This window comes from Microcaecilia unicolor, chromosome 3 (assembly GCF_901765095.1).
Source record: "Microcaecilia unicolor chromosome 3, aMicUni1.1, whole genome shotgun sequence".
Lineage (NCBI taxonomy): Eukaryota > Metazoa > Chordata > Amphibia > Gymnophiona > Siphonopidae > Microcaecilia > Microcaecilia unicolor.
In genome coordinates this window covers 1,439,051-1,465,559 of record NC_044033.1, presented here as the reverse complement: position 1 = coordinate 1,465,559, position 26,509 = coordinate 1,439,051, and the positions used below count along the sequence as shown (strand labels likewise).

Below are 26,509 nucleotides of genomic sequence, written 5' to 3'. Positions count from 1 at the left end.
GAAGTTGCATCAGAGGGAAGGCTGTGGGGCCAACATGAGCAGTGTGTATTAGTTGCTGCTCGCTGCCGGTGAAAGTCTGCTATTTAAAAGGTTAGGGGGATGTCTGAGAGACCATATGGTATAAAGGCGAGAGAGGGAGAGACTAAAGCACTTGTGGGATAGGGCAGAGTTCTGCCCATTGGGTGTCTGGCTACACCCCTGATAGGCACACTTCCACTCCTGTCTATTAAACCTCCTTGCAGCAGTTCATAGGTTTGCTTGCTTTGTTTTGAGTGTACTAGATATGACGGCTACACGGGAGAGTGGAAACAGAGATTAGGCTCACTTCCACTCCTGTCTATTAAACCTCCGCAGTAGCTCATAGGTTTGCTTGCTTTGGGTGTATAGAAATGACGGCTGCGCGGGGGAGTAGAAACGGAGATTAACCAAAGTGGCTTCCTTGCCTACAGTGGACTAGATAGGCTCACTTCTACTCCTGTCTATTAAACCTCTTTGCAGCAGCTCCTAGGTTTGCTTGCTTTGTTTTGAGTGTACTAGATATGACGGCTACACGGGGGAGTGGAAACAGAGATTAGGCTCACTTCCACTCCTGTCTATTAAACCTCCGCAGTAGCTCATAGGTTTGCTTGCTTTGTTTTGGGTGTATAGAAATGACGGCTGCGCGGGGGAGTAGAAACGGAGATTAACCAAAGTGGCTTCCTTGCCTACAGTGGACTAGATAGGCTCATTTCTTCTTCCTGTTTTGTATGGCGAGGTCGCCGGAAGTGCAATGTGGGGCGCCGGCGGGTTGTGTTTGTAGCGGAAACCTGTGTTTTTGTGAAGAGTGAGCGGCCGCTTCTGCCTGTGGTTGTTGTGGGAAGAGCGGGGATGGCGGTGTCTCTGCTCTCCAGGGCCTTTGGGCTCCTCAGTCTGTCCTCACAGGCTTCTGCTCCCTCCCAGGTCAGTTCTGGAGACTTTGGGGTCTGGGAAAGAAAGGGATCTCTTTTCTCCAGCTACCTTCTCCTGCTTTTCCTCCCTATTTGTATAAGTCCATTTCCTTTCCCCTGTTAATTCCGTTCCTTCAACAGCCAACCTATTACACCCCCCCCCCCACACACACACACACCAATACCTATTCCTTCTGCTTTGATTTCATTTTATGGTCCAGCCCTGGGAGGTGTATAAACAAGAAGATATTGCAAACCCAAAGACTTGTAGAATTGGTTGTGTCAATAGTAATATTGAATATAAAATTGCTGCTGCTATGACCTCTCTAACCTCCTGGGCTAATGCTTTTAAAATGAAATTAAATAAAGAAAAAACACAGTGATTAGTCCTTTCATCTCAATACTCCCCACTCATCCCGACCACTTTCAGCACCCATGATGTTAAACTCTCCATATCAGACAGTCTAAAGATCATAGTAACATAACATAGTAACATGGTAGATGACGGCAGAAAAAGACCTACACGGTCCATCTAGTCTGCCCAACAAGATAAACTCATATGTGCTACTTCTTGTGTATACCTTACCTTGATTTGTATCTGCCATTTTCACGGCACAGACCGTAGAAGTCTTGCCCAGAACTAGCCCCATTTTCAGGACACAGACCGTAGAAGTCTTACCCAGAACTAGCCCCATTTTCAGGACACAGACTGTAGAAGTCTTGCCCAGAACTAGCCCCACCACCCAAACACCAGATCCTTGGAGTAATGATAGATAGCCATTTATCTTTCGACAACCATGAAATCCACCACGAAAAAAATGTTCAATATGTTGTGGATATTAAAACGAGTGAAAACATATCTTCCCTTAGTCACTTTCCGAAACCTGGTTCAATCCACAGTTATTACCAATGTCGACTATTGCAACAGCGTTTTTTTAGGATGTAAGACCCAAATCCTGAAGAGACTTCAGACTGCCCAGTACACGGCAGCCACATTTGTCTTTGGCAAGTTCAGATTTGAAAGCGCATCTCCTCTTCGAGAGAAGCTCCATTGGCTCCCCATCAAAGAAAGAATTAACTTCAAGGCCTAAAATCATATACAGAGAATCCCCTGGCTGCATGAATGACTTGGTAGACCTCCCGATCAGAAACAGATCAATGACCACACGTACTTACCTCAACCTACATCTTCCCAATTGCAGAGGAATTAAATACAAAACTTACTACGCATCTAGTTTCTCCTTTCTGGGCAGTCAGCTTTGGAATGCTCTGCCAAGATACATCCGAACAACTAACGATTATCTGCCCTTCAGGAAAATGTTGAAAACATATCTCTTCAAGCAAGCTTACCATAATGACCCAACTTAATATTATCAGCCCACCCATACAACCTTGCTCTGATACTATTAATGACTAATCTGAGCTTAACGACCCTGGCGGAATATTAGTCGTGCAGCAGAATTTTGAACAGATTGAAGAGGAGAGAGATGGCTAAGTGGGAGACCTGTGAGAAGCAAGTTGCAATAGTCTAAGCGAGAGGTGATAAGAGCGTGGATGAGGGTTCTGTTAGTGTGCTCAGAAAGGAAAGGGCGAATTTTGCTGATATTATAGAGAAAGAAACGACAGGTTTTAGCAGTCTGCTGAATATGTGCAGAGAAGGAGAGGGAGGAGTCGAAGATGACCCCAAGGTTACGAGCTGATGAGACAGGAAGGATGAGAGTGTTATCCACAGAAATAGAGAATGGGGGAGGAGGAGAAGTTGGTTTAGGGGGAAAGATGTCGCTTTCGGCACCTAACCATTATACCTCCATTCAGGAAATCTAGACTGCCCCAATTTGATTGACTGCACTTTTTGTCCTTTAGATTGTATGCTCCTTTGAGCAGGGACTGACCTTCTTTGTTAAATTGTACAGCGCTGCGTAACCCGGGTAGCGCTTTAGAAATGTTAAGTAGTAGTATGGGGAGCCAGTGAAGCTTTGCCCGAAGAGGTGATGCACTTTTGAATTTTTGATTTGCCAAAAATAAGTGTGGCAGCCATGTTTTGGGCAGTTTGGAGTCTCTTCAGTATTTGGGTTTTGCATCCTAAAAAGACACTGTTGCAGTAGTCGGTGTGGGTAATAACAGTAGACTGTATCAGGTTCCGGAAAGTGTTGAGTGGGAGATAAGAATTCACTCGTTTCAATATCCACATCTCAGTAACCTGTCGTTTCTTTTTCTTTAATACATCCTTTCCTTTCTGAGCACGCTATATTCTGCTAGTGTCGCTATGCTCATATCAGCCCTCTCCTCGAGTCACTTAATTGGCTCCCTATCCGTTTGAGTATACAGTTCACACTCCTCTTACTGACTTGCAAGCGCATTCACTCTGCAGCTCCTCAGTACCTCTCCACTCTCATCTCTCCTACTACTACTACTACTATTTAGCATTTCTATAGCACTACAAGGCGTACGCAGCGCTGCACAAACTTAGAAGAAAGACAGTCCCTGCTCAAAGAGCTTACAATCTAATAGACAAAAAATAAAGTAATCAAATCAATTAATGTGTACAGGAAGGAGGAGAGGAGAGTAGGTGGAGGCGAGTGGTTACGAGGCGAGAGGTTGGCTTTCAGTCTAGATTTAAAGGTGGCCAAGGATGGGGCAAGACGTAGGGGCTCAGGAAGTTTATTCCAGGCGTAGGGTGCAGCGAGACAGAAGGCGCGAAGTCTGGAGTTGGCAGTAGTGGAGAAGGGAACAGATAAGAAGGATTTGTCCATGGAGCGGAGTGCACGGGAAGGGGTGTAGGGAAGGACGAGTGTGGAGAGATACTGGGGAGCAGCAGAGTGAGTACATTTATAGGTTAGTAGAAGAAGTTTGAACAGGATGCGAAAACGTATAGGGAGCCAGTGAAGCGACTTGAGGAGAGGGGTAGTATGAGTAAAGCGACCCTGGCGGAAGACAAGACGGGCAGCAGAGTTTTGAACCGAGGGGAGAGGTGACTAAGTGGGAGGCCAGCAAGAAGCAGATTGCAGTAGTCTAAACGAGAGGTGACAAGGGTGTGGATGAGGGTTTTGGTAGAGTGCTTGGAAAGAAAGGGGCGGATTTTACGGATGCTGTAAAGAAAGAAACGACAGGTCTTGGCGATCTGCTGGATATGAGCAGAGAAGGAGAGAGAAGAGTCAAAGATGACCCCAAGGTTTCGCGCTGAGGAGACAGGGAGAATGAGAGAGCCATCAACAGAAATAGAAAACGGGGGGAGTGGGGAGGTGGGTTTGGGGGGGAAAATGAGAAGCTCTCCCTACATTCCTCCCCGGGAACTCCGTTCACTGGGTAAATCTCTCTTATCTGCACCCTTCTCCTCCACTGCTAACTCCAGACTCCGTTCCTTTTATCTTGCTGCACCATATGCCTGGAATAGAGTTCCTGAGCCGGTACGTCAAGCTCCATCTCTGGCCGTCTTCAAATCTAAGCTAAAAGCCCACCTTTTTGATGCTGCTTTTAACTCCTTACCCCCTTGTCTGTCTTATCATTCCCACATTAGTAATTAATTTTGTCTCTTATTTGTTTGTCCTGATTAGATTGTAAGCTTTTTTGAGCAGGGATTTTCTTCATGTTCAAGTGTACAACGCTTCATACATCTAGTATTGCTATAGAAATAGTAGTAGTTGCCTAACAGCCCAGTTTAACCTCAGATATGTTTTTTTTTTCTTAATTTGAATTTTATGAACTTTTAAAAGTTTCTTTCACTGCATAAACTATTTATTTTATTTATTGCATTTGTATCCCACATTTTCCCACCTATTTGCGGGCTCAGTGTGGCTTACAATACATTGTGAATGATGGAAATACAATGTGTTACAGTACGATTATGGGTTACATTATGAGGAGTTATGGGAAGACAAAGTCAAGTCAAAACATCATTTGGAGCGTAGAAACAATGGAATGTTACAATGGGGAAAAGATAGGGTGATAGAACAATGCAGTAAAGCTTCATAATATAGTTTATAACAAAAGATTTTGGGTGAATCTCTTCATAAAGGTGGATAATAAATCCCAAGAAGTCCGTAAACCACTACTAAATGGACATGGGGAAAATCCACAATTCCAGGAATAACATGTATAGAATGTTCGTATGTTTGGGAAGCTTGCCAGGTGCCCTTAGGCCTGGATTGGCCGCTGTCGTGGATAGGATGCTGGGCTCGATGGACCCTTGGTCTTTTCCCTGTGTGGCATTACTTATGTACTTACTAGCCGTTGAGCCCGTGAAAATGAGCTATTTTTGGAATGGGGGGGTTTCCGAGCCCCCCCTCCCCCAGAGTCGCCGCCGCCCCTCCACCCGGCACGAGCAGCACTGTAAACTTACATCAGCACGCAGCAGCAGGCACATCAGCAAAGCTGCCGTCGGGGCAGGCTTCCTTCTCTGCCTGTGTCCCGCCCTCTTGTGACGTAACGTTGGCGAGGGTGGGACAAAGGCAGAGAAGGAAGCCCGACGGCAGCTTTGCTGATGTGCCTGCTGCTGCGTGGTGATGTAAGTTCACAGTGCTCGGGCCAGATGGAGGGGTGGCGGCGACACCGGGGGAGGGGGGGAGGGGGAGCAGTTCCAACGTCTGCAGCATGCCAGTAGAGACTGCCTTCTCTGTCCCGCCCCCATCATCACGTATTGAAGCGGGGGCGGGGCAGAGAGGGAAGTCTCTACTGCGCATTTGCAACCCAACCACAATTCCCCAACTCTATGTACAACCTATTAACAACTCACCAGACCAAAAATACAATAACTAACCAAAAGGAAAAATCTCCACATACAAACACCAACAGAAAGAGGAAAAAAAAACCAACGACAAATTCAACCACCGAGGAAACAGACAACTAATTAAAATAAACACATCAAACCTCCCCACAGAACCAAACCGCTCAATCCAAATAGGATACATCGCCAGATCAGCAGTAAGCAACTCAGTAGACATACTAGACTGGATTACCACAGAGAACCTAGACCTTCTATTCATCACGGAAACATGGTTCCACGGCCCTACGGACCCCGCCATCATAGAGGCTTGCCCACCAGAATACAAAATCACTCACTGGGCAAGACATGGAAAGAGAGGTGGCGGAATAGCCATAATCTACAAATCCGAGTTCACCATCACAACCACCAGCGAATCCACCTCACCACAACTCGAAATTGCCTCGACAAGAATCTCCCATCCGAACTTACAAGGACACCTCAACGCAATCCTATTCTACAGGCCACCAGGAAAATGGAAAGACTCCCAGACGCAACTCATGGACTTCATCTCCAACACATGTGTCTCGGCCTCAAACATCCTCATAATAGGAGACATCAACCTACACCTCGAAGACGACACCTCAACAGGCACACAAGAGTGCAAAGAATTCTTAAAACTCTGGGATTTACACGCACCAAACACTCAACCAACACACGAGAAAGGACACACACTAGACATCATTACACACACATTCGACCCAGACTCAACTCTCCTACTTACAGACACAAAATGGACACCCACACCATGGACAGACCACCATAAAGCAAATATCTCCCTCCACTGGCAAAAAATACACAGAAACGCAGTCAACAAACATGAACGAACAACATACGCCACGAGAGGAAAAATAGACCCCACAACATTCTGGCAACAGGTCTACCAAAACGAATGGTCAACAAACACAGACACCATTCAATTCCTCCAAGAATGGGATGACACATGTAAGACAACATTAGACACAATTGCCCCAATCCAAACCAGAACATCAAATAGAAAAAAATCAAATCCATGGTTCACCGAAGAGCTGAAAAAACTCAAAACACAAGTCAGAAAACTAGAACGCGCATGGAACAAAAAGAAAGATGAACACACACTGAATACCTAGAAATCACTTCGGAGGAAATACAAATATACCATAAAACAGACTAAAAGACTACACTACAAAACAATGATTGGACCAAACTACAAAGACACACACAAACTCTTCTACCTTGTAAATAAGCTGCTAGACACCACACCAGTTACAAACAACAGCAAAGATATACCAGGGGTCGACGACCTCGCGAAATACTTCAAGGAGAAAATCATACAACTACGACTTAAAATACCCACCAGCCCTACTGAATACGCCACACTCCTAAACTGTCTAGACCCAGAAGACGGAATATATCCAGCAGACAGGATCTGGACCGAATTCGAATCACTGTCAGAGTACCTCATCTCCAAAATGCTCAAAACATTCGCCAAATCCCAATGCAAACTAGATATTTGCCCAAACAACCTCATGAAATCAGCTCCTCAACAATTCATAATAGACCTAACGAACCACGTGAACTTCATGCTACAAAACAGAGTTTTCCAGAAGGAAAAAGGAAAAATCTTACTCACCCCAATACCTAAAGACACAAAGAAAAACGCAAGCGAAATAACTAACTACAGACCAGTAGCATCTATACCACTAATAACCAAAATAACTGAAGGGATGGTAACCAAACAACTCACAAACTATCTCAACAAGTTCTCAATACTGCATGATGCCCAGTCAGGATTCCGGTCAAATCACAGCACCGAAACAGTATTAATTACCCTAATGACCAAATTTAAACAAATGATTGCAACCGGCACCAATGTACTCCTCTTACAATTTGACATGTCAAGTGCCTTTGACATGGTTGACCACGGAATCCTATTACACATACTTGAATATTTTGGCATCAGAGGCAATGTCCTAAAGTGGTTCAAGGGGTTCTTAACCTTACGCTCATATCAGGTCACATCAAATTCAACTACGTCTGCTGCATGGACACCTGAGTGTGGAGTACCACAGGGATCCCCCCTCTCGCCAACTATTTTCAACCTAATGATGATCCCCTTAGCAAAACTTCTATCAAACCATAACCTTAACCCATACATATTGCCGATGATGTAACGATATATATTTATTTCAAACAAGACATTAATGAAATCTCCAATGAAATCAACCAAAGTCTACACATCATGAACACCTGGGCAGATGCATTCCGATTGAAACTGAACGCAGAAAAAACTCAATGCCTCATACTTACCTCCCAATACAACACGAATAAATTTACCGCTATTAACACACCTAAACTAAATCTGCCAATCTCAGAAACTTTAAAGATCCTTGGAGTCACTATCGACCACCACCTAACACTTGAGACTCACGCGAACAACACAACCAAAAAGATGTTTTACTCCATGTGGAAACTGAAAAGAATAAAACCATTCTTTCCAAGATCTGTCTTCCGCAGCCTAGTGCAATCACTCGTACTCAGTCATCTGGACTACTGCAACTCACTATACGCAGGCTGTAAAGAGCAAATACTGAGGAAACTTCAAACAGCCCAGAATACAGCAGCCAGACTCATCTTCGGAAAACCAAAATACGAAAGTGCAAAACCCTTACGTGAGAAACTACACTGGCTCCCACTCAAGGAACGTATCACCTTTAAAGTATGCACCTTAGTTCACAAAATCATTCACGGTGAAGCCCCTGCATACATGTCTGATTTAATAGACCTGCCACCCAGAAACGCTAAAAGATCATCACGAACTTTCCTCAATCTCCACTTCCATAAGTGCAAAGGCATAAAATACAAAGTACTGCATGCATCAACCTTCTCTTATATGAGCATGCAATTCTGGAATACACTACCACGCAACCTGAAAATGATCTACGAATTAACCGACTTCCGCAAACTATTGAAGACGCATCTCTTTGAGAAAATTTATTACAAGGATCAAAACACATGAAGTCCATACACACTAATAGAATGCATCAATACACTCTCTTCTGAATTCTCTTTCCCCATACTCTAACCACACTTAAAACTCTACCACAGATAAAATTGTTTTACCCTAATGTTCTCATGCTATTTGTTCTATCGCCCTATCATTTCCCCATTGTTAAATTCCATTGTTCTATTCCCCAAATGATATTTTGACTTTGACTTTGTTTTCCCCTAACTCCTCACAATGTAACTAATAATCGTACTGTAACAAATTGTATTTCCATCATTCACAATGTATTGTAAGCCACACTGAGCCCGCAAATAGGTGGGAAAATGTGGGATACAAATGCAATAAATAAATGTTTGATGTAATGACTTCCAGAGATCAGATCACCTTTTCGCCCTTTTTGGGAAATAGAAGCTAGGTCTCATGGTGTCAGAAGCCACCTTGCCAGGTATTTGAACAAGACCATCGCTTCTGCATACATACTAGAAGGGAAGCAGGCCCCTCTGGTGGCTCATTGTACGAGATGGACAGTGACTTCCTGAGTGGAATCCGGATATTTGCAGGGCAGCAACGTGGTCGATGCCACATATGTTTGCGAAGCATTATCGTGTAGATATCGTGGCCCATACGGAGGTGGCATTTGATTCTCCGGTCAGCAGGGCTGGGGGTCCCACCCTTTTTAGGGATTACTTTTGGATATTCCGCATGTCCTGGAATGGAATAGTGGGAAGTAACGTAATGGAAGAAGAAATTAGGGCCTACTTGATAATTTTCTTTCCATCATTTCTTCACACTATTCCAGAAGTCCACCCATGATTTCTGTTATTCGAGCAGGCGCACTACACGAGACCTGCCATGCTTTTGCATCTCTGCGAGGATGCCAGAAAACTTCTCCCGGTGTATGTTGTTTGGTTGGTTTATTCTTTAAAGTTGTTGTAGAGTTTTTTTGGCCTTATCCCTTCTGCTTGTCTACATAAATACTGGAGAACTGGGCTAGCTAGCTGGGTATACATGTATCAGCTCAGTTCTGGTTTTTATCGCCACCTGCTGGTCAATGGACATAAGTATGCCACATGTCCTGGAATAGTGTGAAGAACTACTGGAAATAAAATTGTTAACTAAGCCCTAATTTCTCCTTGTGGGTCAAAACTTGTTAAAAGATGGAAAACAGAGAGTAGGGTTAAATGGTCAGTATTCTCAATGAAGAAGGGTTGATAGTGGGGTTCCCCAGGGGTCTGTGCTGGGACCGCTTCTTTTTAACATATTTATAAATGACCTAGAGATGGGAGTAACTAGTGAGGTAATTAAATTTGCTGATGACACAAAGTTATTCAAGTACCTTGTTTGGCCACTCTTGGAAACAGGATACTGGGCTAGGTGATCCACTGGTCTGACCCAGTATGGTTATTCTTATGTTCTTAAATTGCTGACGACCTTATGAGACTGGACATCCAAATGGCAGATAAGAACATAAGAAACCAAAAGAAGCACCCTTCAAAATTGGGAAACAGTTCCTTTAATGATATGACTTGAGAAACAATCTGCGTCAGGGGTCAAATTCAATGCGTCACCTAATGGATTCAGTGTGCAGCAATGGAACTTATTCCCATGCACATGACTGAGTTGCTTCTCAGTGCATTCAGAGCTAAGACTGATAAGAACATATGAATATGATTAACGTGAGCAAATGCAAAGTGATGCATTTGGGAAAGATGAACCCTAACCATAGCTATGTATGCAAGCATCCTCATTAGGAGTTGCTGCCTAGAAAAAGGATCTAGGTGTCATCATTGATATGTTGAGACCCTCTGTTCAGTGTGCAACGGCAGCTAAAAAAGTAAATAAAGTGTTAGCAATTATTAGAAGAGAATGGAAAACAAAAATAAGAATGTTCTAATGCCTTTTTAGCTCTCCATGGTGCGTCCGCACCTTGAATACTGTGTGCAGATATAGCAGAATTAGAAAAGGCACAGTGAAAGGCAACGAAAATTAATAAGGGGATGCGATGACTTCTCTGTGAGGAAAGGCTAAAGTGTCTAGGGCTCTAAAGCTTGCAGAAGAGATGACTGAGGGGAGATATGATAAGAGGTCTGTACAATAACTGAGTGGAGTAGAAAGGGTAGATGTGAATCGCTTGTTTACTTTTTCCAAAAATACTAAGACTAGGGGGCACATAATAAAGATACAAAGTAGTAAATTAAAAAATAAACCAGATAATTTCTTTACTCAACATGTAACTAAACTTTGGAATTCATTGCCAGAGAATTTGGTAAAGCAGTTAGCTTACCTGGGTTTAGAAAAGGTTTGGATAATTTCCTAAAAAAAAGTCCATAAGCCATTATTAAAATGGGGGAATCCACTGCTTATTTCTAGGATAAGCAGCATAAAATCTGTTTTACTCTTCTGGAATCTTGCCAGGTACTTGTGACCTGGTTTGGCTTTGATGGATCTTCAGTCTGTCCCAGTATTGGCAACTCTTATGTTCTTAGTTTTGATGACAGTACAATAGCTGATTATCAGTGATCCCCAGATACCTTTGACTAGTCAGTCTAAACCTGGACACTCGGTGCTAGTAACCTGGATAAATTAGGACAGTACAATAGCTGATTATCAGTGATCCCCAGATACCTTTGACTAGTCAGTCTAAACCTGGACACTCGGTGCTAGTAACCTGGATAAATTAGGACAGTACAATAGCTGATTATCAGTGATCCCCAGATACCTTTGACTAGTCAGTCTATATCTGGACACTCGGTGCTAGTAACCTGGATAAATTAGGACAGTACAATAGCTGAATATCAGTGATCCCCAGATACCTTTGACTAGTCAGTCTATATCTGGACACTCGGTGCTAGTAACCTGGATAAATTAGGACAGTACAATAGCTGAATATCAGTGATCCCCAGATACCTTTGACTAGTCAGTCTATATCTGGACACTCGGTGCTAGTAACCTGGATAAATTAGGACAGTACAATAGCTGAATATCAGTGATCCCCAGATACCTTTGACTAGTCAGTCTATATCTGGACACTCGGTGCTAGTAACCTGGATAAATTAGGACAGTACAATAGCTGAATATCAGTGAACCCCAGATACCTTTGACTAGTCAGTCTATATCTGGACACTCGGTGCTAGTAACCTGGATAAATTAGGACAGTACAATAGCTGATTATCAGTGATCCCCAGATACCTTTGACTAGTCAGTCTATATCTGGACACTCGGTGCTAGTAACCTGGATAAATTAGGACAGTACAATAGCTGAATATCAGTGATCCCCAGATACCTTTGACTAGTCAGTCTATATCTGGACACTCGGTGCTAGTAACCTGGATAAATTAGGACAGTACAATAGCTGAATATCAGTGATCCCCAGATACCTTTGACTAGTCAGTCTATATCTGGACACTCGGTGCTAGTAACCTGGATAAATTAGGACAGTACAATAGCTGAATATCAGTGATCCCCAGATACCTTTGACTAGTCAGTCTATATCTGGACACTCGGTGCTAGTAACCTGGATAAATTAGGACAGTACAATAGCTGAATATCAGTGATCCCCAGATACCTTTGACTAGTCAGTCTATATCTGGACACTCGGTGCTAGTAACCTGGATAAATTAGGACAGTACAATAGCTGATTATCAGTGATCCCCAGATACCTTTGACTAGTCAGTCTAAACCTGGACACTCGGTGCTAGTAACCTGGATAAATTAGGACAGTACAATAGCTGAATATCAGTGATCCCCAGATACCTTTGACTAGTCAGTCTATATCTGGACACTCGGTGCTAGTAACCTGGATAAATTAGGACAGTACAATAGCTGATTATCAGTGATCCCCAGATACCTTTGACTAGTCAGTCTATATCTGGACACTCGGTGCTAGTAACCTGGATAAATTAGGACAGTACAATAGCTGAATATCAGTGATCCCCAGATACCTTTGACTAGTCAGTCTATATCTGGACACTCGGTGCTAGTAACCTGGATAAATTAGGACAGTACAATAGCTGAATATCAGTGATCCCCAGATACCTTTGACTAGTCAGTCTATATCTGGACACTCGGTGCTAGTAACCTGGATAAATTAGGACAGTACAATAGCTGAATATCAGTGATATCCAGACACCTTCCACAAGGTTAGTCTATACCTGGACACTCAGTGCTAATGCGCAGGTTCTGGGTCAGTGCTGAGTATCCTAGTTTATGGTTTTAAAATGGTCCTGACCACAGGGTTTAAATGTTTTAGTCATTTATTTTTGTTATGTTAGTTTTCCTTTCAAAAGTATTTGCCTTCCTGCTGGACTTAGAAGGTGGCAGAGAAGTAAGCTAATGTCTTAGGCCATTGGACTGTAACCTGTCGGTCATTTACTTCATAAGAACATAAGAGTAGCCATACTGACTCAGACCAATTGTCCATCTAGCCCAGCATCCCATTTCCAAACAGTGGCCAAGCCAGGTCACAATACTTGGCAAAAACCCAATTATTAGCAACATTCCATGCTACCAATCCCGGGGCAAGCAGCTGCCTCCCCATATCTGTCTCGGTAGCAAACTATGAACTTTTCCTCCAGGAAAACCCTGATATGCTGTTCCCACATCCTCTGGCAAAGAGTTCCAGAGCTTAACTATTTGTTGAGTGAAAAAATATTTCCTCCTATTTGTTTTGAAAGTATTTCCATGTAACTTCCTCAAGTGTCCCCTAGTCTTTGTACTTCAACTTGTTCTACACCACTGAGGATTTTGTAGACCTCAGTCATATCTTCCCTCATCTGTCTCGTTTCCAAGCTGAAGAGCCCTAACCTCTTTAGCCTTTCCTCATACGAGAGGAGTTCATCCCCTTTATCATTTTGGTTGCTCTTCTTTGAACCTTTTCTAACTCCGCTGTGGTGACCACAACTGAATGCAATACTGAAGGTGAGGTTGCACCATGGAACGATACAGAAGCATTACAGTATTTTTGGTCTTACTTTGCATCTGTTTCCTAATAATTTCTACCATCCTGTTTGCTCTTTTGGCCACTTCCGCCACACTCTGAGCAGAAGATTTCAGCGTATTATCTACAACGACACCTAGATCTTTTTTTTGAGTGCCTGACCCTCAAGGTGGATCCTAGCATCAGGTAACTGTGTCAAAGTAACATCGCTTATCCTTTCTTTAGAAATAGTATATTAAAGTGGTAAAAATAGTCTGAAATACCAACTTTCATCATAATAGTACTATATTATTCAAAAGCTGGAATCTGTGAAATAATTGCTCATGTACCCTTCTTTAAATTATAGGTCTACGTGTTTTGTGCAAAATATTCTTAAAGTACAGTAGTGTTTAGAAATTAACCATGCAGAAAGGAGATTTTTTTTCAACTTGCATTTCATTTCAGTCTTGGTGTGTTCTTAGGATAATTTTTACAGTGGCTGCTGCACTGGCATGCTGCTCTCTGCTCGCCTCATCTCTTGTCATGTCCTGCACAGGTGACATCGTTCTGCCGTGGATTTCTGACCTCTGTCAGCCTCAACACCACAAACCCATTCTGGAAATTGAGGACCAAATATACTGTAAGACCCATTGGCATGAAGAAAACTGGTGGCAGAGACCACACAGGTGGGTTTGGAGTGAGCAGGGAGCACACAGATAGGCCTGGGGAAGGGGTAACGGGGGAGATGCGAGGTGGGGACCATTCTGGTGGGCCAGGAGAGGAGGAGAAGAGCCATCAGTTGTAGAGTTGTGTTTAGGTACCCTTACATTGCGACTGGGGGAAGACAAGATGGAAGAAGCTTGCAGAGGGCCTAAGGGATGAGGGTATTGGAATTCCTCATGGGGTCCTGGAGGATTTTGGTGGCCTCCCCAGTTAAGTGTGTGTAAGGTTTGGTTTGTGAGGGTATGAGTGCTGCTTGTTTAGGATATGTAAAGGAGGGTGGAGTAGGTACAGGGTATCGGAAAACTCACAAGCAATGGAGGGAGTGGCTTATTCATTAGAGCAGTGGGCTGAGAACCATGAAGGGTTCAAATCCCAATGATGCTCCTTGTTACTTGTCACTTACCCTCTGTTTCCTCGGTTATAAACTTAGATTGTAAGCTGTCCAGTAGGTACCTGTGAAAAGGTGCATGTTGAATTCTAATAAAAAGGTGTCTTCTTGCAGGCAGGATCCGTGTGCATGGTATTGGAGGTGGACACAAGAGACGCTATCGTATGATTGACTTTCAACGGCTGCGCTTTGAACCTGGAAAGGAACAGGTTCCTTTTGAAGAGAAAGTGGTAGAAGTTCGTTACGATCCCTGCAGGTGAGCAGTGTGTGCTTTGTAGAAGAGCAGTAATCCTTCCCTCAGGTGGGTAGAGCAGATAACGGGCTGCTGTCTAATCTCACCCCCAGATGTCAATGAGCATTGAAAGGCCAACACATAGATGATGTGATCAGTGTCCCTTTATTTTTAATCTTGGCTGCTTTATCGGGAGCATAAGGGCTTTGTATGAGCCATGATTCCAAGAACTGCAGTGGGAAAAGCTAAGGAAACTGGGAGTTTTGTGGTTCCATGCCAACAAGAGAGGTTGAGAAATCTGTTATAGAGTTAAAAGAAAAAAAGGCAGTCTGGATACATACAGTGGGGGAAATAAGTATTTGATCCCTTGCTGATTTTGTAAGTTTGCCCACTGACAAAGACATGAGCAGCCCATAATTGAAGGGTAGGTTATTGGTAACAGTGAGAGATAGCACATCACAAATTAAATCCGGAAAATCACATTGTGGAAAGTATATGAATTTATTTGCATTTTGCAGAGGGAAATAAGTATTTGATCCCCCACCAACCAGTAAGAGATCTGGCCCCTACAGACCAGGTAGATGCTCCAAATCAACTCGTTACCTGCATGACAGACAGCTGTCGGCAATGGTCACCTGTATGAAAGACACCTGTCCACAGACTCAGTGAATCAGTCAGACTCTAACCTCTACAAAATGGCCAAGAGCAAGGAGCTGTCTAAGGATGTCAGGGACAAGATCATACACCTGCACAAGGCTGGAATGGGCTACAAAACCATCAGTAAGACGCTGGGCGAGAAGGAGACAACTGTTGGTGCCATAGTAAGAAAATGGAAGAAGTACAAAATGACTGTCAATCGACAAAGATCTGGGGCTCCACGCAAAATCTCACCTCGTGGGGTATCCTTGATCATGAGGAAGGTTAGAAATCAGCCTACAACTACAAGGGGGGAACTTGTCAATGATCTCAAGGCAGCTGGGACCACTGTCACCACGAAAACCATTGGTAACACATTACGACATAACGGATTGCAATCCTGCAGTGCCCGCAAGGTCCCCCTGCTCCGGAAGGCACATGTGACGGCCCGTCTGAAGTTTGCCAGTGAACACCTGGATGATGCCGAGAGTGATTGGGAGAAGGAGCTGTGGTCAGATGAGACAAAAATTGAGCTCTTTGGCATGAACTCAACTCGCCGTGTTTGGAGGAAGAGAAATGCTGCCTATGACCCAAAGAACACCGTCCCCACTGTCAAGCATGGAGGTGGAAATGTTATGTTTTGGGGGTGTTTCTCTGCTAAGGGCACAGGACTACTTCACCGCATCAATGGGAGAATGGATGGGGCCATGTACCGTACAATTCTGAGTGACAACCTCCTTCCCTCCGCCAGGGCCTTAAAAATGGGTCGTGGCTGGGTCTTCAAGCACGACAATGACCCAAAACATACAGCCAAGGCAACAAAGGAGTGGCTCAGGAAGAAGCACATTAGGGTCATGGAGTGGCCTAGCCAGTCACCAGACCTTAATCCCATTGAAAACTTATGGAGGGAGCTGAAGCTGCGAGTTGCCAAGCGACAGCCCAGAACTCTTAATGATTTAGCGATGATCTGCAAAGAGGAGTGGACCAAAATTCCTCCTGACATGTGTGCAAACCTCATCATCAACTACAGAAGACGTCTGACCGCTGTGCTTGCCAACAAGGGTTTTGCCACCAAGTATTAGGTCTTGTTTGCCAGAGGGATTAAATACTTATTTCCCTCTGCAGAATGCAAATAAATTCATATACTTTCCACAATGTGATTTTCCGGATTTAATTTGTGATGTGCTATCTCTCACTGTTACCAATAACCTACCCTTCAATTATGGGCTGCTCATGTCTTTGTCAGTGGGCAAACTTACAAAATCAGCAAGGGATCAAATACTTATTTCCCCCACTGTACATACAGTTCCGAATAGGATTTTAGTGAAGAGTTTTACCTGGGAGGCAAATAGTTACGTTTCATCCCTCCCTCTTTTTTTTGTCACCAGTGAGTTGTTTGATTTCACTGCAGCCATTTTTATGGGTGAGAGATCCCTAAAGAAGACCTCCAGTAACTTCGAGTTCCCTAGTGCAAGAGGACCATACCTATTACAGTAACCCCCTCAAAGTGTCTGTAATTCCTGGGACCTGACCATGACCCCTATCATTGTATTCTCTGTTTACAGATGTCAGAGGTGGTTTTGTGGTAGAAAAAAGCTTTTTGGAAATGAGACCGGTTCATTGACATCAGCATCTGAAACATTGATCTTCATGGGTCCATGAGCTGCATTGGACAATGATGATGCTTCAGTATCAAGGGCATCTGTCACCTTTGACATCAAGTATTGTCCAGGTGCTATCTGAAAAAGAAGGATTTGATCTGATTTTTGTCAGTGCTGAGGAAATGATGCAAAACATGGGCAAAGGCTGAAATGTCTCATAGTCACTCTACTACTACTACTACTACTATTTAGCATTTCTATAGCGCTACAAGGCGTGCGCAGCGCTGCACAAACATAGAAGAAAGACAGTCCCTGCTCAAAGAGCTTACAATCCCCATCAAAGTGTAGCATGGACAGCATTGAGGTTGCTGGTGTCCTCGAAGCACCTTCAGTGTGAGGACTGCTCTTCCTCCTTGCCATTAGAAAGAGTGCAGCAGCTTCCACAGACCTGAGACCCCAGCTCTTGATGTACCCTCCTGTGGTGATGCCTGTTCCTTTGTCAATGGCTGGCAGTTCTTGAGAAGTGGATGGAGCAATTGTTCATTTGATGCAATTCTGCAGCTTCTACATTGTTAATGCCAAGAGTAGAGGTACTATCTATTAGATACTTGAGATCTATGTCCTGCTTAAAGAGGTGCCTTAACACTGAGGACCTGAGGAGGCTCTGAGTCATGGTCGTTTGCACCAGTGTTCATTGCAGTGCATCAGTGGAGGAAGAATCACTGCTGCACTGAGAATCCTAGGATCCTGAAGAGGAACCAGGGAGCTTCTTCAAATCCCTTCCCATCTCAAGAGATGTCAATCTCTAACAGAGAAACTCTAATTCACTAATTTTGTATGAGGTGGCTCAGGCTGTCCCATTTCAATTAGAGACAGAGGAAGAGCCCAGGGCAGAAATATGTTGGATATCCTCCAATACCTGCCTCCCCCAGTAATTAAGCTATGACGGTACCTGATCACAGAATCCTGAAGGATGTAGGTGCCCCTCTCCCTTTGAGTCTCTTATCAATAAGAAGGTAGGCTCTGAGATTCTTGAAGCCACAAGCTTCTTCACCATTCCTTGGTGGTCAGATGTACTCTTAAAAGGGTTAAGTGTTCCATGACTTTCTCGTTTTTGCTCTGCTATTAGTATCTTTTGGGAAAAGACTATTTCAGAATTCTATGCTCTGGTCCCACAGAGTGTTTTATCAGCTCTTCATGGGTATTTAGTGCGCAGTGTGGCAAAGTTCAGGGATTTTCTTTCTAGATACAAGGCCAAGGATCTCTGCTTGCTAATAGCCACAGGGAAGGCATGTGGAAAATACATAGTCTGTGATATATATATTTTTGAGTGTGCAAAAAGTGGGAGTACGACCAAGGAAACCAGACACTGGAAGACGTTCTTAAATAAAAAGATAGTGCGAGCAGCGCTTTTGACGAATTTTCTCAAAACAGTCTTTTTTAAGACTACCAAGCCATTTTTGAAGATTTAACCCTATCACTCCATAGCAACTCTCCGTATAAGAGACTACTGAAAAATTCTCAGTGTATTTCCATCGCCATTGCTCCGTAGCACTGTGCACGGCAGGTCAGTCTTGCCAACAAATACGATATCAGTTTTTGAACTCCTGATGCAGGCCTGACGGCCGAAACACGACGTGTCGAGTCTTCAAATCTTTAATAAAGTCTTTTTATTTAAGAACGTCTTCCAGTGTCTGGTTTCCTTGGTCGTACTCCCACTTTTTGCACACTGTTGTTTTTACCGTGGGGTGCTTGAGTTTTCCACCTTCTAGTGGATCTTCCCTCATATATATTTTTGAAACAGCTTTGCGAGCTTTTGCTGTGGGAATTGGTTCCCATAGACTTGCCTGGCTGTGGGCCTTGGACCTTAGGATGTGCCATGCTGCCCTCGCTAGGTCCCTTTCCAGCCTGACCCTCAGAGAGTAATGCTGGCTTGGGCGTAACCCCTGGTAAGCCTTTTCTTGGCTGGGAGGTGCCCAGCTTTCCCACCAGCTGCCTTCCGATGCTGTGGAGGACTTGCAGCCCATCTTCATATCCTCACAGTCTTCTCGGGGGTGACTCCCAGGTCCACCCCGATTCTCCCAGAGCCTTCGCTCCAGGTGCTGCACATGAAAAGCATTTTCTCTATACACTTTGTATTTGCTCCCAGTTACTTCTTATGGCTCCAGTACACTTTCTTTTTTTGGTACTGTCCCTTCCCAATCTTTCTGCATCTGAAACCACTGTATACTGCAGGAACACATTGCCCACCTTCTGCTTTCATCATCTCACCATCTCTTTTTTTAAAATTTATAGAAGTCTTTATTGAACATTGTTAATCAAACATAAACATTACACATCTCAGCATAGTACAACTAAATTGTATAGTTCTGCTAGCCCCTCCGGTCCAGTGGAGATTGTGTACCAAACAGTTCAAACAACCATATAACAATAGCATGTCCAAAGCTTAGTATACTTCAAACATTTTTGGTTTTACATAGTAACATTCCCCTTCTATAAATCCTAAACCCCCCCCCTTATCAAACTCTTCACCTCCCTCCCACCCTCCCTTCCGTCCTCCCAGTCTGCCATCCAATACATTCATTTTCTCTTTATTCCAAACACTTATTCAAAAAGGGGTCCCAGATTCTCTGCCATTTAGGCAGTGTTTTTCTCTTCAGAGCCGTCAGTCTCTCCATTTCACAAATGTATCTGAGCTTAGTTATCCATCTCACCGTTGGAGGGACCAACGGGGATTTCCAGCTTTGCGCTAGGTTCACCCGGGCAGCGTTCAGAGAGGCGCACACAAGAAGCCACTGATCTGACGTAAGACCCTATGGTCGCCCACCCAAGAGGAAGATCGAGGGATGCCACTGCACAGACCTACCAGTCCATACCTGAAGACGTGCCCGAACACCCCTCCAATAGGCTTGCGCTTTTGGACAAATCCACCAAATGTGACCCGCTGTTCCTACCCCCCCACAATTTCGCCAACAGTTTTGGGATATTTGGGCACTCATATGATGTAGCCTAGCCGGTGTCAAGTACCATCTATAAAATACCTTAACAGCGCTTTCTTGCAAAGCCACCGCCGTTGGAGATTTCCGGATCTGTTTCTCAAGTGTCAACCAACTAGCCTCTGGTAAGGTAAATTGTAGCTCTTGCTCCCACCTCTGTCTATGTAGTAAGGATGGTTTTGCGCATCTCATTTGATAATCATACAGAAAAGATATCAATCCACGCGTGCGCCTAGTATCTACACATATCTCCTCCATCGGATGAGTATCTCGCTTTAAGCAGCTGCCATAGACAGGCCCCTTCAGAAAATGGTGGAGTTGCGAATAAGCATATCTGTCACCAGGCCTAAGTCCATAGTCCTCCACCAAATTCCCAAAGGGCAAAATAGTCTCTCCCACGTGCAATTGCCCCAACAGATCCAAGCCTGAGGCTGCCCATCTGCAGAATCACCATCTCTTTTGTCTTCTCCTTTCTTCTCAGCCCTCAACCTTCAACATTTCCTTCCTTCCATTCAGGAGCAAGGAAGTAGCAAGACCAATAGAACTGAGGGAGACAGAAAAAAATGGGTCCTTTATTGGTCTATTCATCCTATGGTGCTGAGGTGTTCAGGTATAGGGGTGGGCTTGAGGAGGATACAGGCGTAGTGCTGAGCTGTTCAGGTTGGGGTGGAGGAGGACATAGAGATGGTGCAGAAGTATTTAGGCATGGAGTATGCTGGAAGAGGATGCCAGCATAGGGTGAGCTGAAAAGATATGCAGGCATGGTGCTGAGGTGTTTAGGTATGCATGGGCTGAGTAGGATGCAGGCATGGTGCCATGGTGGGTAGGTTTGGGGTTGGATGGTGGAGGATGCTGGCATGATGCCGAGGTGTTAAGATATGGCGTGGGCTGGCGGAGGGAGCAGGATGTGCCAAGGTGTTTAGGTATGGGGTTGGCTGGAGGAGGATGCAGACATGGTACTGAGGTGCTAAGGTATTGGGGGGCTGGAGGAAGATGCAGGGAGGTGCTGAAGAGTTTAGGTATGGGGGATGGGCCTGACCTTGAGGAGCATGTAGGCATGGAGCAGAGGTTTTTAGGTGTGGATGGGCTGGAGTAGGATGCAGGCATGATGCCGAGGTGGTTAGGTATGGGGTTGGCTGGAGGAATATGCTGGCATGGTGCTGAGGTGTTTATGTATGAGATGGTGGAGGATATAGGGGTGGTGCAGAGGTTTTTAGTCATGGGGTGGGCTGCAGGAGGATGCAGGTCTTGTGCTGAGGTATTTAGGTATAAGTGTGGGCTGGAGGAGGAAGCCGGCATGATGTTGGTTTTTAGATATGGGGTGGGCTTGAGGAGGATGCAGGCATAACGAGGTGTTAGGTATTGGGGGGGGGGCTGGAGGAGGTTGCAGGCATGGTGCTTAGGTGTTTAAGCTGAGTATATAGACAGAATACATGTGCTTTGTTGCTCTGCAAATGTGTGTGTGTTTTTTGTTTTTGTTTTTTTAAGTCTTTGCAGTGATGGAATAACAGCAATTAAAACAGTTACTGTTTTTTTTTTTTCAGAATGCTGAGTAGGAAAGTGTTATAAAATGTATTGTTTTCCTGTTATGCTACTGCCCCTTTTTGGTTTCAGGTCAGCTGATATTGCCCTCGTTGCTGGAGGGCAGCGGAAACGGTGGATCATAGCAACGGAGAATATGCAGGAAGGAGACGTCATCAGAACCTCTAATCATATAGGACGAATGGCAGGTATGAGGTCCTGTGTGTTTCTGGAGTACTTCATGGAGTTGCCTTGCTCAGGTGGGGGTGGGGGTGGGCATCTAGCATAGCAGAGAGTTAACCTACTGTTAAAGTAGTCATTCTGCAGGGTGAATGCAGTAAGATTTTCTCATTGGCTACCGTCCTCGCCTAATCTTCTGGTGCTGGAGGAGTGGCCTAGTGGTTAGAGCACCGGTCTTGAAATCCAGAAGTGGCCAGTTCAAATCCCACTGCTGCTCCTTGTGATCTCGGGCAAGTCACTTAACCCTCCATTGCCTCAGGTGCAAACTTAGATTTTTTTTGTTTTTGTTTTTTTTGTTACATTTGTACCCCGCGCTTTCCCACTCATGGCAGGCTCAATGCGGCTTACATGGGGCAATGGAGGGTTAAGTGACTTGCCCAGAGTCACAAGGAGCTGCCTGTGCCTGAAGTGGGAATCGAACTCAGTTCCTCAGTTCCCCAGGACCAAAGTCCACCACCCTAACCACTAGGCCACTCCTCCACTGTTGCTACTATTTGAGATTCTACATGGAATGTTGCTATTCCACTAGTAACATTCCATGTAGAAGTCGGCTCTTGCAGATCACCAATGTGGCTGCACAGGCTTCTGCTTCTGTGAGTCTGACGTCCTGCGCAGCCTTCTACATGGAATGTTGCTAGTGGAATAGCAACATTCCATGTAGAATCTCCAATAGTAGCAACATTCCATGTAGAATCTCCAATAGTATCTATTTTATTTTTGTTACATTTGTACCCTGCGCTTTCCCACTCATGGCAGGCTCAATGCGGCTTACATGGGGCAATGGAGGGTTAAGTGACTTGCCCAGAGTCACAAGGAGCTGCCTGTGCCTGAAGTGGGAATTGAACTCAGTTCCTCAGGACCAAAGTCCACCACCCTAACCACTAGGCCACTCCTCCACTGTTGCTACTATTTGAGATTCTACATGGAATGTTGCTATTCCACTAGCAACATTCCATGTAGAAGTCGGCCCTTGCAGATCACCAATGTGGCCGCGCTGACTTCTGCTTCTGTGAGTCTGACGTCCTGCGCAGCCTTCTACATGGAATGTTGCTAGTGGAATAGCAACATTCCATGTAGAATCTCCAATAGTAGCAACATTCCATGTAGAATCTCCAATAGAAGCAACATTCCATGTAGAATCTCCAATAGTAGCAACGTTCCATGTAGAATCTCCAATAGTAGCAACATTCCATGTAGAGTCTCCAATAGTATCTGTTTTATTTTTGTTACATTTGTACCCCGCACTTTCCCACTCATGGCAGGCTCAATGCGGTTTACATGGGGCAATGGAGGGTTAAGTGACTTGCCCAGAGTCACAAGGAGCTGCCTGTGCCTGAAGTGGGAATCAAACTCAGTTCCCCAGGACCAAAGTCCACCACCCTAACCACTAGGCCACTCCTGGGACAGAGAAATATCCAGAGTATCTGAATGTAACTCACCTTCAGCTACTACTGAAAAAAGTGTGAGCAAAATGTAAATAAATAAATACTTCGCCGTGCTTGGGAAGCTGTTTCACAGGTTACCTATTTGGTTGGTTCAAATTACCGTTAGTGAGTTGGTATAATTTATAAGGCGGATGTGTATATATGATGATTGGCTTGATATAACTGGTATAATTGCCCCTGACGCAGTCCGTTGTTCATCAGCACAAAATGTTTTGCCATAAAAGGCGTTTGGACACCTGCGCAATTGGAAAGCACCTTTTTTTACACCAGTATTTTTTACAAAACTGACTGAAGCAACCGACTTCCTCACTACTTTTCTTCTGTTTGTCTGTTGGTGTGTTCTCTCTCTCTCCCTCTCTCTCTCTCTCTCTCTCTCTATATATATATATATATATATATATATATGTAATTTTTTTTTTTTTTGTAGTTTTAGCAAAGGAGGGTGATGCACATCCTGTTGGAGCACTTCCCATTGGGACCCTGATCAATAACTTGGAGTATGTACCTGGTAAAGGAGCTGAGTATATCCGAGCTGCAGGTATGTGGCTATTCATGAAAAGTCTTAACTCCATGCTAGCAGGGTTGGTTTGAAAGAAGAGCAGAGATTGCTCCTACTCACTGTCTCACTTCTTCTCTCTCTGGGATAATACAGGGAATTTCCATGCAAAACCAGGTCTATGCAAGAGAAATATATTCCTTCTTGATCCCAACTGCAGCGATCAGCCTAAGTTCCATGAATCATCTGTTCTTTCTAATCTGTTGCAGATAAGCGCAAAAACTGCACTTGTGTTTTTTACAGGGCCTTTATAAAGATTCCACTTCATATTTCTGCCCAGTGTCACGTCTTTGGCCGTGACCACCCTCAGACTTACCTTGTTCCTACTACTACTACTATTTAGCATTTCTATAGCGCTACAAGGCGTACGCAGCGCTGCACAAACATAGAAGAAAGGCAGTCCCTGCTCAAGGAGCTTACAATCTAATAGACAAAAAATAAAGTAATCAAATCAATTAATGTGTACAGCCTCACCAATGTTCTCAATGGAGGAGGGTGAATAATGGAGTGCCGCAGGGATCTGTCTGGGACCGGTGCTATTTAATCGGATGACAAGAAACTCTTCAGAGTTGTCAAAACTCATGCGGACTGTGAAGAATTGCAGGAAGATCTTAGGAAACTGGAAGCCTAGTCATCCAAATGGCAGATGAAATTTAATGCAGACAAATGCAAAGTGATGCTCATTGAGAATAATAATCCTAATCATAGTTATCTGATGCTAGGGTCCACTTTAGGAGTTAGGACTCAAGAAAAAGATGTAGGTGTCATTGTAGAAAATACGCTTCAATCTTCTGTGCAGTGTGCGGCAGCAGCCAAAAAAGCTAACAGGATGCTGGGGATTATTAGGAAAGGGGATGCAAAATAAGGCCAAAAATATTGTAATGCCTCTGTATCACTCCATGGAGCGACCTCACCTTGAGTATATTGTGTTCAGTTCTGGTCGCCGTATCTCAAAAAAGATATAGCGGAATTAGAAAAAGTTCAAAGACGAGCAACCAAAATGATAGAGGGGATGGAACTGCTCCCGTATGAGGAAAGGCTAAAGAGGTTAGGACTCTTTAGCTTGGAAAAAGAGATGGCTGGTGGGGGAGGCGGGGGATATGATTTGAGATCTAAAAACTCCTGAGTGGAGTGGAACAGGTGGAGGTGAAATGGTTTTCCTCTCATTCGGGCACTCAATGAAATTGCATGGAAGCACTTTTAAAACAAATAGGAGGAAATATTTTTTCACACAAAGAATAGTTAAGCTCTGGAACTCGTTGCTGGAGGATATGTAAGTACATAAGTGTTGCCATACTGGGACAGACCAAAGGTCCATCAAGCCCAGCATCCTGTTTCCAACAGTGGCCAATCCAGGTCATAAATACCTGACAAGATCCCAAAACAACACAACACATTTTATGCTGCCTATCCTACTACTACTTAACATTTCTAGAGCGCTACTAGGGTTACGCAGCGCTGTGCAATTTAACAAAGAGAGACAGTCCCTGCTCAAAGAGCTTACAATCTAATAGACAAGTGAACGGTCGGTCCGATAGGGGCAGTCAAATTGGGGCAGTCTGGATTAAACTGTGAATTTTCCCGAGTCCATTTTAATAATGGCTTATGGGCTTTTCTTTTAGGAAGCTATCCACTGAGCTAATTGCTTTTATCACATTCTGTGGCAACTAGTCCAGAGTTTAATTACACATTGCGTGAAGAAATATTTTCTCTGTTTTTGTTTTATATTTACTACTTTGTAGTCCTAGTATTTTTTGAAAGAGTAAACCAGTGATTCATATCTACCCATTCTGGGTTTAAAAAGGTTTGGACAAGTTCTTGAAGGAAAACTCCATACCCTGCTGTTGAGATGGAAATGGGGAAGCCACTTCTTGCCTTGGGATTGGTAGCATGGAATGTTGTTACTATTTGGGTTTCTGCCAGGTACTTGTGACCTGGATTGGCCACTGCTGGAAGCAGGATACTGGGCTGGATGGACCAGTGGTCTGATCCAATATGGCTTTTCTTTTGTTCTTTATAAAAAGGTGTAAGTGTATGTGTGTACTCTATGCATATACCCATGTATTTATAAGGTAGATGTCTACAGCACAATTCTGCCTCCATGCCACCCAGATGGCATTTCCAGGAATTCTTACGCACGCTCTATGCACCTACTTTTTACGCACATTTGGCTGAACAATTTTATAAAAGCCCTTCTCTGCATGTAAGAAAGGCTTTACCTGTGGAAAAGGCTTTGTAAAATTACCTCCAGAATGTTTTATCAGTAGAAATGGACATAAAATTGCCCTTTTAATGAGGACGTTTTTGGTTGGACAATAAAAGAAGTTTCAAGGGGAAGTGACATCACTGATGTTGATGGCTGTCTAAGTGCAGAGCTCTTCTTAAGAGTGCTGTACCCTGATATGCCTTCACTCAAAGTTGGGCAGCTCATGTATTTCATCTGTGGGCACAATGAACTTGATCCTGTAAAGAGCAAACTTGGTATATGAACTCAGAGCCATCAACTATGCACTTAGAACCTTCTCTGCATCAGAACTTTCAGCAGTTGCTTTAATGTCCTCCTAATCTAGATAGATAATCAAGTA

The 26,509-nt window shown here is 44.0% G+C and overlaps 1 protein-coding gene across 1 annotated transcript in view; it reads left to right on the top strand.

The window, feature by feature from the left end:
* The first annotated feature begins 771 nt into the window (after positions 1 to 771).
* Positions 772 to 26,509, top strand: part of MRPL2 (mitochondrial ribosomal protein L2) — a 49,790-nt gene continuing 24,052 nt past the window's right edge. Inside the window, exons 1-5 of the mRNA XM_030195690.1 lie at positions 772 to 939; positions 14,143 to 14,272; positions 14,812 to 14,953; positions 21,777 to 21,892; positions 23,796 to 23,906. Coding sequence (XP_030051550.1) covers positions 868 to 939; positions 14,143 to 14,272; positions 14,812 to 14,953; positions 21,777 to 21,892; positions 23,796 to 23,906 — 571 coding nt within the window. The 5' untranslated portion in view covers positions 772 to 867. The remainder of the gene's footprint in view (positions 940 to 14,142; positions 14,273 to 14,811; positions 14,954 to 21,776; positions 21,893 to 23,795; positions 23,907 to 26,509) is intronic.